Here is a 13,970-nt window from a genome sequence, read left to right on the forward strand (position 1 = left end):
TACGGGCGCCTACTGAAGCCGGTGAGGGAGCTTCTAAATCAGTGATGATTGAGGTGCCGCAAAAGGAAAGCGGATAGCTTGCGGGAACTTCAAAGAGAGCGGCGGGTCTCTAGAGTAGCCGAAAACGCTTGCGTTTGGCCCGGCGAAATCCCAGGAAAGATTCGTAGCACAGCTGCCTCAAAAATGGGAAGCAGGCTCGCGGACTGAGTAGAGTTTTGATGCTGGAGTCGGCGCATGCTGACGATCTACACGGCTGGACGCAGGCGATGTGAATCGGCAACACGCGGCGGTTCAAATGACGATAGCTGTTGTGACTGAGCGCTTGAGGTGGCCTAGTGAGCAAGAACAGCATCCTGCAAGTCCTCTTAGAAGTCGGGCAAACTGCCAAGAAACTGCCGGAGAGGTTGGAGAGGCTTCGCATGCTCGCTTCTAGAGAAACGGAAGCAGACGAGACGTGCAATCATGCCGCAGAGCGAGTGAAGGCGGAGCTTAGCCTCGATCACTCGGCGAACGAGTTGAGGAGAATATGCATGCTTATGAAGGAGGGTAACTTGTAATCGTCCGTAGCCTTCTTAGTATGAGAAATTTCACACAAATAGTGGTGCGAATGATTAACTGTAGGTGTACGCTACGCGTCTACCAAATTTGTCCGAACCGTTTCAGGGGCCCTTTAAGGGTCATTAACCAGGATGAGCGCCATGTGCTTACTGCATTGAGGTCAGTTCGTAGAGATTCGCGATCAGCGTAAGTGGTAATATTAAGGTAAATTACGGAATCATCAGCAAAGAGTCGAAATCTGGACCCTACACAGGAAGGTAACTCAAGTAGAGGACCGAGCACACTTTCTTGGGATACACCAGATATCTCGTGAACAGAACATGAGTTTGAATTTTTAACAGAGGTGAACTATGTTCTTAAAAATCACGAAGTCTTTAATCTAGGCGACTACATTAGGGTGGATGTTAAGCTGTGCCAATTTCTGTAGAAGTCACTGGTGAGGCAACCGATCAAAAGCCTTTAAAAATCCAGAAATACACCGTCCACCTGAAAGTCCGCGTCAAGTGATAGATGTGAGTGATTAACAAAGCCAGCGAGTTGACTGTCACATTAAAGACCTTGCGAAAGTCATGCTGATATTTGAAAATGATGTTATGATCATCGTGGTAGCAAAGTACTTCGCTATGAATGACATGCTGAAGAACTTTGCAAATGTGACTCCTTAGTGAGATGGGTCAATAGTTAAGAGAGGAAGACCGCTTACCGGACTTGAATATGTGCAAAAGGATAAAAAATTGGGCGAGTTGGTACGGTAACAATATGAGTATACGAATATTGCCCTGGCTACCCGCTAGTCTTTGGGAATTAGCTCGATTGATAATGATTGTGAAAACAGACAGGATAAGGAACGACAAATGCTTTGCGATCTACTCTAAAGTATCTTATTGTTAATGTCAAGGAGATCCCTACTAGTAATTTAAAGGTTGTTTAACAAAGCTAAGACGTCAGCTTCATTATTAACTAATTTAGGCATGCGAATATCATTACATATGTTTTTTTCGGGAGATGAGCTAATATCTTCGTTGGTAAACACTAATGAGGAGGTTTTGCTAAAAATCTCAGCACATTCAGATGCATCACTTACGACGCCGTTACTGTCAGTAAGCAAAATGTCGGGATGAAAACTGCGGTTTCTGGTTTACGACGGTTGTTGGTTAATTTACGACGGTTGTTGGTTAATAAAGGTACCAAATCATGATTGAAAAACAGACGTCGAGTGGATTTTAGGAGTGACCAGTACTTTTTATGAAATTTCTTATGCTTATCCCACGCCCTCAAAGGGGAATTTTGTACTACCTGCGCACAAAGTCACTTTTTTTTCTTATTTTTCATATGACGCAACATCTGCTTAAACCACGGTAGGCTGCTACTACATTTGATGGACATGATAGGTACAAATTCATTTATGAGGGTTATGACAGTGTACTTTTAAAAATCTCAATTTAGCTCAACAGTTCGCACGTAAAATTCATTGAAGAACTGAGCAGAGAAACAATCCAATTCAGTTTTTTTATTATGGCTGGCTTTGCCATAACATCTGATTTGTTCAATAGTACATTACGTTAAAGGAACCTTAAATGCGCCCAGTTCTTACGTCATGATCCGAAATGCCGTCTAAGTGAATTCTGTCTGTACAAATGTCAGGATTATTTGTAAATATTAGGTCCATTATGTTGGTGGTGCTCGATGTGCGACGCGTGGGATCAGTAATAAGTTGCGAGAGTAAGAAATTAAGACACGATTGTGGAAACATATGAGCTTCGCTTTCACTCACTGTGACGGATTGTGTGAAGCAATTTACACTAGCGAGATTGAAATCCCCGAATATGAGTAGGGTTTGGGAAATGTGTACATATTGCACACAGAACTCGATGAAATTCAGAAGAAAAGCAATCATTCATATTGGGAGGGCGGTAGTTGGTACCAAATATAATATCAATAGAAGAGCACTTTATTGAAACCCATACACGTTCGAGAAATTAACTAATAAGTACCGGCGCAATCAACAAATCACATTCTATTACCAAGAGTACAGCACCTCATCTGCGGTTTGATCAATCACATCGAAAAATATTAGGACGTGTTTTTCTGACAAAAATTGCGTTAACTGGTATAACGTCAGTGAGCCATGTTTCAGTTGGTGTTAATAATGATGCGAATTAGTGAGTTCTGAAGATTAATTAATCAATTAGCGAAGCTGTTGGACCCTCTTTGGTACTACCCTTCTGATGTTAGTGAAATGTACCCGCCGTGGTTGCTCAATGGCTATGGTATTCGGCTGCTGAGCACGAGGTCGCGGGATCGAATCCCGGCAACGGCGGCCGCATTTCGATGGGGCCGAAAGGCGAAAATACCCGTGTACTCAGATTTAGGGGCTAGTTAGAGAACCCAAGGAGGTCAAAATTTCCGGAGACCGCCACTATGGCGTGCGTCATATTCAGAAAGTGGTTTTGTTACGTAGAGCCCCATGATTTAATGTTAGTGTGAAGGAAAAATATTGTTTTATCGGTGTTATACATCGAGAGTTGAGAAGGAGCGGAAGCTGGGGTCTGAAAAGGAGTGCGTCATTCGTCTGTGGATCACTGGGATACACAAATTACGCGTCTAGCGTCACTCTTTCACACATGGGTATCATTATTAATGTGAAGCTTGTTAAAGACGTGGCGAATGTGGTCTCTATCTTTCCTGGCGAATTTCGCGCACTGCCACAGGTGATGGTGCTTCAGTCGGACGGCCTCAGAATAAGCACAGGCGATGCTGAAGCCTGTGTTCCGGAGCCTGGAGCCGTTTCCTGTCACAAATTCAACTGCTACATCATTGTAGAAACAAGTTATGATCGCATTCGTCTGACTCATCGAAAAGCGACCGAAACGCTGAGCTCTCAGGATTGAGGTTACCACAGCAGCAAGTTTATTAGAGGAACAATCACGCACGAGCTGCTCCGAAGCCACCCAAGTCTCTTCGTCTGTATCAGGAACGCAAAAAAAAAATCAACATTCGACCGTCTAGACCAATTTTCCCAATCGTTCACTTTGTCTTTCAATTTTTCTCTAAATTAGGCATTAACCAAGACTGTGCAGATCGCGCCAATTCTATTTACGATCCTAATTCAACAACACATTTTGACATTAGCTCTAGTATCGACGTAAACACACTGGTCGAAGCCCTTTATTTATTTCGAGAGAGCATTTGACAAACTTCCTCATGAACGCCTGTTCCTAACGCTTTCATGAATTAACCGTGATATTTTTGTATTTATTGAATTTGTTACATCCTAATGAACCACCAGCAATTATTCAATGCGAATAATCAGCCTTCCGCTTACCGTCCTGTCATCTCAGGTGCGCCTCAAGGCATGGAACTGGGCCTAATGTTTTTCATAGTATATATAAACGATTTACCAAGTAACATTTCTTCTAATATCAGACTCTTTGGTGATGATTGCGTCCTATATCGTCAAATTAACATGTCTGACATTCACTCATTTTAGCCTGATCTTCATCGAATCGAAACCTGCTGCATCAAGTATCAAGTGGCTCATGTCATTAAACACGCACAAAGCATCACTACTTTTTTTTTTATCGCAGGCTAAATTGCCCTCCACCGAATTATCTGATTTTTAACTCCTCAGTTCCATTTGCAAGTGCAAGTATCTAGGTGCTCTTTTGTCACAATATTTAAGTGGGTTGCTTCACATAATGCACGTTACTAATGAAGGTAACAGCGTTCTTGGTTGTTTACGTCGTAACCTTTATCTAGCACCTCGTTCCGTCAGTTCCCGCTATTAGACATTAATAAGACCGAAACTTGAATACGCATGCGCTTTCTGGGACTTACACCACAGTAACCACAATAAAATGCAAGAAGCTGTACAGGACCGTGCCGCCGGATTCATTTTCTCAGAGTACACATACCACTGCAGTGTCAACGAACTAAAATCTCACGCAAACCTTGGAAGCCTTTCATCATGCGGCAGAATTGGACGTCTGTGCCAATCACAGTTTTATCACACGTCACCCTGTACTCCAGCCATCAAGCGAGCCCATCATCATTCAGATCATACCAATCACGACAAAGCTGCATATCCACCGTGTGCTGGAACCACTGTGCACCTTCCCTTTTTTTATCAAAACATCACAAGATTGGAATGACCTTCCCGCTGACTTTGTGCTCACGCTAGTCCGGCAGCAACGGCTTCAAGAATACGATAGGAAAAATTGTAGATCATTGAACACATGTGAACAGCCTTTGCTTCATGAACGCCTTCACTGCGGCCTTTCTGCTGTCGCAAATAAATAAATCAATGTGATAGCGTCTGCGCCGTCGTAGGCCTACCTTCCCTGCTGCACAAGAACGGCGGCAAAGCTATGGGAAACTCCCCTGAAATACTATGCTGCAAAACGGCTAAAATGGTGAGATGCTACGCAGAAAGCTCTTGAGCTTATCTATAACCAGCATTAAAAAAGTGATTATTCACCTGGCATGGTATGCCGTCCAGGGAGCAGGAACAGCTCTTTGGTGTGCACGGCTCAGAGCAGTGGCAGCCGCAACGTCCCCGCGACTTCCTGATGGCTCGGCAAGCTTCGCTCTCAGACGAATCTAGGTTTCGCACGCCACTGGCGTGAAGCAGCTGACGTCGGCGACGCCATTGCAGGGGCTCCAACTGCTGCCGTCCATTCCTTCCTTCATCCCAAGCAGTGGCTTTCTGTAATCGAATACATAAAATGTGACATTTGCCTCGCTGGCCTGAGTCTGTATCATGTTCATTCACAACATTCTGCAAACATTAGCTGTCGATGTGCCTATGCATGCTAGATTAAAATGACATATCTTCCTAAGTTGGTATGAGTCCATACATAGCCAAGCGCAAATAAATCAGTGGTGCCAGAAACACACAAAAAAAAGGCCGCCTTTCCACTACTATGAAGAGGGGTGAAATCGAAGCTCGAGCTGCGCAGCTCTTCGTTCGCGTAACGCCTCGGCTTCGCGCTCCCTCGCGGCAAGGTTGGCACGTCGACGACAAGCCCTTTCTCAAGCGTTTTCACGGTAGCGTTCATCAAACGCCGCCTGTTCTTCGGCGGAACGCACGACACGCGGCCCGCTCCCGCTGCGGCTACTACAAATCAGCCTGCTCTTCGGCAGAATGAACCAAACGCGGCCTGCCTATATGATTGTCGGGCCTGAGCTGGCGGGAAATGGTGGGCGTCGAGGCGAGTGAACGCGCGATCACACCCTTTCCCTCCTCCGAAGAAAGAGGACGGCTGTGATTGGCTCGCGCCTTGCGCTGCGTCTACTTCACACATAATACTCCGCTTTAAAGGGTGCGTATTATGAACCGACAATGGCTGAATCGGGTAACGGCGTGGTCTCGCAACCCGGAGGTCGGTGGTTTGGTTCCGCAGCCCTACGAGCAATTTTTATTTTCACGTGACTGGAGTTCCTTGTACCGCAACACCCACGCCCAAACAAGTGAGGCAATACATGCTTCACTTTAAAACTAAACTACGAAGCCACTCGGCCCGCGTTTGAATACGCAAGTATAGCATGACGCCCCGTTAGGCGCAGGACAAATTTGTCCCGCCAGCTGCGATATCGAATCCTGTAAGGTCCGCTGCAAACGACCTGTCTGGGCGCACAATAGGGTCCGGAATGCGCCTAGAAAATTCAACGTCTTCAGTGTACCCGGCTCGAGCAAGTTGATACCCAGAGGCCGCCGCCGCGAAATTCGTTGGTCAAGTAGGGGGTCCGCTTGACCGAGGAAGACGGTCGTGGAGGGGCGCGTGCAAAACGTGTCCTGCGCGTTCTCAATTTTATTGTTTTTTCACTGGTCGATGTGGACGGGTCGTTGAGGACCACGAGTGAGTGCTCGGGTATCCGCAATCCAAATCTGCGAGCGGAAAGCAAAAGTGGTTTGCTGTGGATCATACCGCAGGTCTGTGCGCACACGTCACTCAAGCCGACAACCACTCTCCCATGGCAACTAATGTCGCTGTCCCTCAATGTTCCAAGGTGGCGTATTCTTCTTCTTCACTCGCAGCTGATGCCAGGCGAAGTGTCGCCGAAACAAATTGGCACCTACCTAACGACTGCATATCTTCCACATTTGCCTTTCTCTATATAAGTTGTGGACATTGTAAATTTAAACATGTGCATAAAGGAGTACCGCGAGGTAGTTGATGGCGACGAACGTCCACCAGCTGGTGCAGGCGGCAAGAGGCGAAATATACCTGTGATATGTGCACTCTGAAATCTGTTGAGCGGCACGTAACGCTGTTTCTCCACCAAGGCGATTTTAAAATTTTGCGATGCGCAGCCCTCCCTGTGCAAAGGAGACACTGGGCCTCAAACGATGTTGTCATCGCGCTTTCAGTGGAGGACGTCAGAAAGCAACTACTGGGAATTGTTATCGGTGCAATGGTTGAAATGCGAGAAATTTTAGTTTCTTAGTTGCAGTTCACTCAATGTTCACAAAGGAAAGGGTTAGTTCTACAAAAGGAAATGTACATTAATCTACACACATATAGATTTTCTGGAAAAATATATTCGTATGCAAAATTAAAAAAGAAGAAAACTTGCGATCGAATTCGCTTAATAAGTCAGAATTATTCTGGCTCTGCGTGTCCTCACAATTTTTGGGAATAACCAATTCAGGCGTATCTCAAAACGTCTTTGCATTTTCATGAAAATACTTATTCCAGGTTCACTGTCATTGCCTCCAGCCTAAACAACCTCATAACATGCAAATCTTGCCGCACGGCGATGTTCTTAAACGGTGGCTCTTCAATGCCGCTCAGCCACCATGCCAAAACTGCATAGCATTTCTTGGGTCAACCAAAATGCTAACGCAATCCAATATCGATGTCCACAACATGTAAATACATGTAGTGAGAAATGATTATCAACTACCTGCCCGTAAGAGAGCCGAAGCGTCGTTCAATTTCAATTTCCTTTTTGAAGCGGTTCATCGCGCCGCATTTACTGAACGTGTGTATTCCAAAGGAGAGAATTTGCTGTCAAACTTCGGCTTTAATGTAAATACATGAATAAAAGAGACCGACATCGCCGTCTGTCTGAACCAACTTGACCACGCGCCTTCCCCACCGTGTTTTCTTTCTCAGCCTTTATTGGCCTACAACAAGGGTCTTCTCATAGCAGAAGTGGCGTTTTCGCTATTGCAGAGGTGCTTTCTAATACAGGTGAAATACTTTGCCTCTTTAGTATCACTTTAAGGCCACGGCCACTCTGCGCGACGCAAGTAGACTTTCGGGCCCAGGGTTTGCGGCAGAGTGAACAAAACGCTTGTTATTGAGCCATAGACGCACTGCCAAGAACTGCTGCTGTAAGACCACCAAATATTTTATCCTTAAGAAGCAGCAGAGATCCCAAAGTGAAAAATCATAAGGCCACGTGAATTGGTCTGCAGACATCGTTTTTAATCGAATGCCTTGTGAAATAAATAAATTTTGCAGTTCGAAAGGTGTTTTCAAACTCTCGATCCTCGCTTTGAGAACCTGAAATACCGAGTCTGGTAACGTATGATATCAACTTTGTGCCTATTTACTCCTAATAATAACGCAGGCAGTTCACCCTTCAATATACAGCACAAAAAGACTAGAGTTATGTGTGATTATAACAGCAAGTTTTCTCTCGCTAAACTTATATCATATCACCCTTGAAATCGGGAATTATTATGTTACCGATGTTACAGTATTGCTATTATTGTCACGTAGTAGTGACGGTGAAGGAGGCAACAAAACCGTGATGGAGGACACTAGGGTTTTATTGGGTGAACCTGTGCCATCAAAAGCAGGCTACACTCAAAGAACAACAATAGTGGCGGAAACAGTCAGCGATGGTCGAAAATGTGATCAGCGGATAAAGCGCGTCGACTTTTATGTGTCAGTCATCGAAGGTTCCAGAGCAATCACTTGTGCCCGCGTGTCTTCGAGAAAGTTCTACACCATTCGCGTGACGCATACATGAAATCAGATTACACAAGTTTCGGTGACAAGAGACAGTGGATAGAATCATCATAATACATTCGAGAAAATCCGTTACATGGAGCCGCTTCCTATGGTGTGCGATAAAATTTGTTATGCGGTGAAACGTGATCACCCGATAAAGATAAACAAGTACATATGTCAATACCCGCTCTTAAAGAGCATCGTCGCGATGCTGCAAACAAACGAAAGTGATAAACAAGAACACCCGTATCAAAGAAAACAAAATAACGAAGTTCGTCACTGTGCGTAAAAGGACATAAGACGCACCACGTGGACTTGAGATTGCGCGCCGCGCTGCTGCGACTGCGAAGTGCCGTCTAGCACGACCTCATAGTCCTGTGCGCCAATACATAGAATGACCTCGTAGGGTCGAAACAGTGTCCTTTCGCCAGATATTTCGTTTCAGCGATGCGAGTGAAGTAGTCCATCGCCACGACGATCTACTTGTTTCTAGATGTAGACATCGGAAACAGTCCTATCAAATCCATCCCACCCACCATGGTTGCTCAGTGGCTATGGTGTTGGGCAGCTGAGCACGAGGTCGCGGAATCGACTCCCGGCCACGGCGGCCGCATTTCGATGGGGGCGAAATGCGAAAACGCCCGTGTACTTCGATTTAGGTGCACGTTAAAGATCCCCGGGTGGTCGAAATTTCCGGAGTCCTCCACTACGGCGTGCCTCATAATGAGAAAGTGGTTTTGGCCCGTAAAACCACATAATTTAATGTAAATAAATCCATCCCGATCTGCTCAAATGGCATAAAAATTTTTACAGGGCAAACACATGCAACCACAAGTATCAAGGACAGGACACAAGCGCTGACTGTCTACTAAATTTTATTTACGGAAGACGGATACCTTATATAAGGGGAAAGGCAGAAGTGAAGGGGGGAAGGGAGTGATACAATCGAGCAAAATGATATTGCTAATCGGTGAATGAACGTGCCAGCAGTCTCGGGGAAAATGACATTGCGCATCGGTGAATGAACGTGCCACCAGTTGTATCACTCCCTTCCCCCCTTCACTTCTGCCTTTCTGCATATATAAGTTATCCGTCTTCCATAAATAAAATTTTGTTCACAGTCAGCGCCTGTGTCCCGTCCTTGATACTTGTGGTTGCAGGTGTTTGCGCTGTAACAATTTTTATATCAAGTATGCACCAACTCACCCAGAAAGAAGTTTCAATGACTGTTCAATGGGCGGCAAGATGGCTGGATCGGCTGTAATAAGTACGCTAGCTTGTTGGCGGTGTCTTGCGTCGTTGGCAGTCACGGCAAGCCTTGACGTAACGGGCGACGCCGGCGATCAGGCGCTGCCAGTAATACTTGTCTTGCGTTCTTGCAAGTGTACGAGAAAACCCGAGGTGCCCGGCGTGCAGGGCCAGCAGCACTTCTGACCGGAGTGCTGCATTCACAAAGACGAGGTAGTCTGCACGGGCTGGGGGAAAGCTCTACGCCAGGACGTCTTTGTAGCCGTATTCTTGACTTTCAGGCTTCGTCGACATGGCGTCGTCTTGTCAATACATCGTCGAGCTAGATTTTGAAGTGTTGTCGTAGTCGACGGGGGATCTTCGTTAGTATGACGAACAGCAACAGCACCTCTATCGGTTGCCGCTTTGGGTTTCCGGAATATGCGCTCGCATACCGGCCCTTGGCTGAGCCAGTGGTCGGTGTTGCGGCGACAGGTAGCGGCCTGGGGACGGCAAATGGTACGGTCATCGAGAACTCCACTGAGTCGCGGTGACATAGTCGGCGATGCCACGAGGGCGCTTCCCAGCTATGGACGCGGCGCGTTGACGGCGAACCCTCGCAGTCGCAAGTCGCAGTATGGGCAACGGTGGTGCGCATGGCCGGCTTCTCCGCAATGGTAGCAGAGCGGGTGGTGGACGCGGGCGCGCCAAATGTCTGGCTTCCTCCGTCTGCTTCGCTGGCCGACAGGTGGGCAGTGTGGCGGTGGCAACGGTGTCGGCGTCTCAAATGGTATCGCGGCATCATGGGGCCCTGGCGCCGGCATGCAGTGGAATCTGGCGGCGGGCGATGGTAGCGTAGGTCATTGCTTCCGGCTGAAGCCGCGGGGATTCGTGGACTCCATGTGACTTCTGAATCTCCTCTCAGACGACGTGGGCAATTGATGCTATTGAGGTTGCGACCTTGGTAACATTTTCTGAAGCTCCTTTCACACGATCACTCTGGTGGTCTCGCGCAGGTCGTCGGTGCTCATAGGCTGAACTTCGGCGTACTTCGTTGGCACCGTGCGTACGTTGAACTGCCTATCCCTAATTTCGAGTGTATTCTCGATGGTTGTAGTCTCAGAAGCAAATTCAACAACTGCTTTGGGCGGGTTTCGCATCAATCTGGCGAAGAGCTCTTGCTTGACTCCCCTCATCAAGAAGCGATATTTTTCTAGTCAGAGATGCCGGGGTAGGCGTGTCTGAGCCGACGAGTCATCACCTCCGTGAAGATCGCAATGCTCTCGTTGCGATGTTGGGAAGCAGAGCTTCGGCCTTTTCCTTGCACAAGACGCTGGTAAATGTCGGCAAGAAGCCATTACTGAACATGTCCCATGTTGTCAGGGTCGATTCTCGGTATTAAAACCACGTTCTGGTGGTGGCTTCTGAGCCGAAGCATACATGCCACAGCTTGTCGGAGTTACAGCTGTTGAATGTGGTGATTCTTTCTTAAATTTCCAGCCAGGATTCTTGACCTTCAGTCGGTGATCCATGGAAGGTTCGTGAGTCCCGAGGTTGTTCGAGCAGAAAGGGGGACGCTAGGCTGCCATTGTGGTTGTTGACTTGTGCTTGATCCCTCTGGTCTTCTATTCCGGTAGCAGTATTTGCTGTCTTTGACTGGCTGGCTGGTCCATGACGACGTTGCTGTTGTCGTCGCGTTTCGTGCTTGGATCCCAGCTTTGCGCGGGCGTTCGGTACATGAACGCATTAGCACCTCCACCAGATATCCCGTTGTAGTGATGGTGAAACTAGCGTTTTCATTGGCGATCGTGTGTCCTCAAAAGCAAGCTACACTAAAAGAAAGATTGTGGCGAGCATAGTAGGCGATCGTCGAAACTCCCATCAGCGACCAAGCACGCCGGCTTTGATGCATCATTCATCGAAGGTTCCGAGTAATCGCTCGTGCCTGCGTATTTGACAGGAAGTGCTACACCATTTGCTTGGAGCATACATGAACTCACATTACACATGGTTCGGTGACAACAGACAGCGGATGCAACCATCGATAACATTCGAAAAACTTCAGGTACATGCAGGCGTGTTTTGAGTTGTGCGATAACATTTGTAAGGCGGTGAAGCGTGGTCAACTGATAAAGATAAACCAGTACACTTCTCACTATGTAGGATTTTAGCGTACCCGCTATTGCGACTTTTAAACCATGGTTTGGTGTTTGTAATACGCGTACCGATTACATTAGGCGCGAACCTGAATTTTGTGTATCGTGCGCATTGGAACTGTGTACTTAGGCATAACGTTCAGGCCAAGGAGTATACTCTAAGTAACAATACACGCTAGCAAAAGGGGGTATTGTTTATAGGAGAAACAATGCGGACGATCATTTATGTCTGCTGAGCGTACAAAATAAAAGTAGCAATGAACCAAACTGCTCTTGAAGCTTTGAGCACGGGCATTGCGCTGAGGCATTGTGTATGCTACGCCACTTGGGTGGTCTAAATCGTAGACTCCATACTAACGCGCTCCAGTATCCCGCAATGGTCACCGTATTAAAATGTTTAACAAACTTCTCTCAACGAATAGAGAAACACTGAAGAGAAGCGGTAGAAGACATGACTGGTAAGTTAATATTCAAAATTATTTTTGTTAACTTTAGAGTAAAGGTTCATTATTAAAGTAATGATAGGACAACGCTTCGTGTTATTTTTTACCTTCCCCCCGAAACCCCAGTGCCGGCACGTCGCAGCGACGCCACTAGTTGACTTTCAAATATTTTTTTTCGTGTTCATGCCGTTATGGCACGATTACAACTCATCGAAACTTGCCAAGTTCTGTCTTTGCTGCTTCAGAGCGAAACGCAGTCCTTACCGAAGTATAAACAACCAGGTAAACACGAGCAGCCCCTCTGAAAAGCTATGATGTCAAATCATCTTAGTGGGGGAACTACAAGCCTGTGTCGATACAAGAGCCGTATAACGTAAAATGACTCTAATATCTTTTTATTCGAATCTCCTGACGTCAAATTTGCGTAACGGCCGACGCAAGCATAGCGTGGTCACCCGCATGGTTGCCTGAACAAACCTATCAAATGCTCCGCTCATTCATAGGAGGTCAATTTTGTTTGCTTGAAAAACGAATAGCATTGCCTGCACTGAGCCGCTTTTCTTATCTAATTGGCTCATAAGAGCTGAGGAGCACGCTCAAATGGAGAGAGATTCGATGGGCCCAAGCCACTGCACTGAATATCGATAACCGGATGAAGAGGGTGGTTCCGGCGTTTGCGATTGGTCCGCTTTCTCTTAGGGTGCGGTGGCTCGTCGACAATCGCGGCGTCATACAACGGAAGCTTAAGAATCGCGCTAATACGAATCCTCAGCAAAGAAGAGTTGGCAGAATGATGTATTAAGCGTGCCGAAAGTTCTCGAAAACGATGCACAGCCACGCAAAAAAGCTTTATTACACGCAAAGTAACCCATGCTCTATGGCCGGGGCGAGTGGCCAGTGCCGAAGTGATCGGCAGCAGCCATCTTTTATTCCTTTCGGGGCGGGGCAGTCTGCGGCTATTGAGAAGAAAATTCAGTTTTGTTCGGCAGAATAGTGCATTTTTAGCGCGTAGGCGTCACTTTGACGTGGTAAGCTTTTGGGGTTTTGTGACGTCGCGTGAGAGGCAGGTGAAGTGGTGCAGCCGGAAAACTTTTGAGCAATAACCGAGGAATAATGGCAAAAAGTCGTCGAATTAGAAATACCTATTTCTGTTTTGTTCGGTCAATTTATGCAGAATCAGTGTGTACACGTCATATCAGATGGGGAGCTATAGCGGTTTTTGTGACGTCACGTGACACACAGGTGAAATGGGGGGTAGTGCAATAAAGTTTTTGACCAATCGTGGTGGGCCTATTTGAGAATTGGAATTTAAAGTTTGGAATAGTTGTACGTTATAGCGCCACAGTGTAGTCTTTAATGCGAATCTTTCTGTGTCTCACACAATATTCCGTGAACTCCGAAGCACAATGCAGGGAAGCCAACTTACACGTCTGCGTAAAACACTACATATCACGCCGCCGTCGACTGGCCCGCCGGTCAGTGTCTGATAACAGCGAGAAGCGACGGGCTCAGCAAGAGTAGCGCGTGCGGAGAAGCAACATTACAAGTGCACGTTGTGTCTCCTAGGCATGGCACCACTCCTGTCGCTATTCGCAGCTTTCAGGTAGGTGGCGCCATCACAC

At 46.8% G+C, this 13,970-nt stretch overlaps 1 protein-coding gene across 4 annotated transcripts in view; it reads right to left on the reverse strand.

Moving 5' to 3' along the window:
- The window catches only part of LOC135908258 (cysteine/serine-rich nuclear protein 1-like), a 108,090-nt gene that overhangs the window by 39,359 nt on the left and 54,761 nt on the right, over positions 1 to 13,970 (reverse strand). For all 4 annotated transcript variants that reach the window (XR_011510150.1, XR_011510151.1, XR_011510149.1 and 1 more), the window contains one exon: positions 5,036 to 5,263. Coding sequence is in view for 1 of the 4 variants with exons in the window: in XM_070530119.1 (XP_070386220.1) it covers positions 5,036 to 5,263 (228 nt within the window). In the remaining 3 variants the exon portion in view is untranslated. The remainder of the gene's footprint in view (positions 1 to 5,035; positions 5,264 to 13,970) is intronic.

This window comes from Dermacentor albipictus, unplaced genomic scaffold (assembly GCF_038994185.2).
Source record: "Dermacentor albipictus isolate Rhodes 1998 colony unplaced genomic scaffold, USDA_Dalb.pri_finalv2 scaffold_48, whole genome shotgun sequence".
NCBI lineage: Eukaryota > Metazoa > Arthropoda > Arachnida > Ixodida > Ixodidae > Dermacentor > Dermacentor albipictus.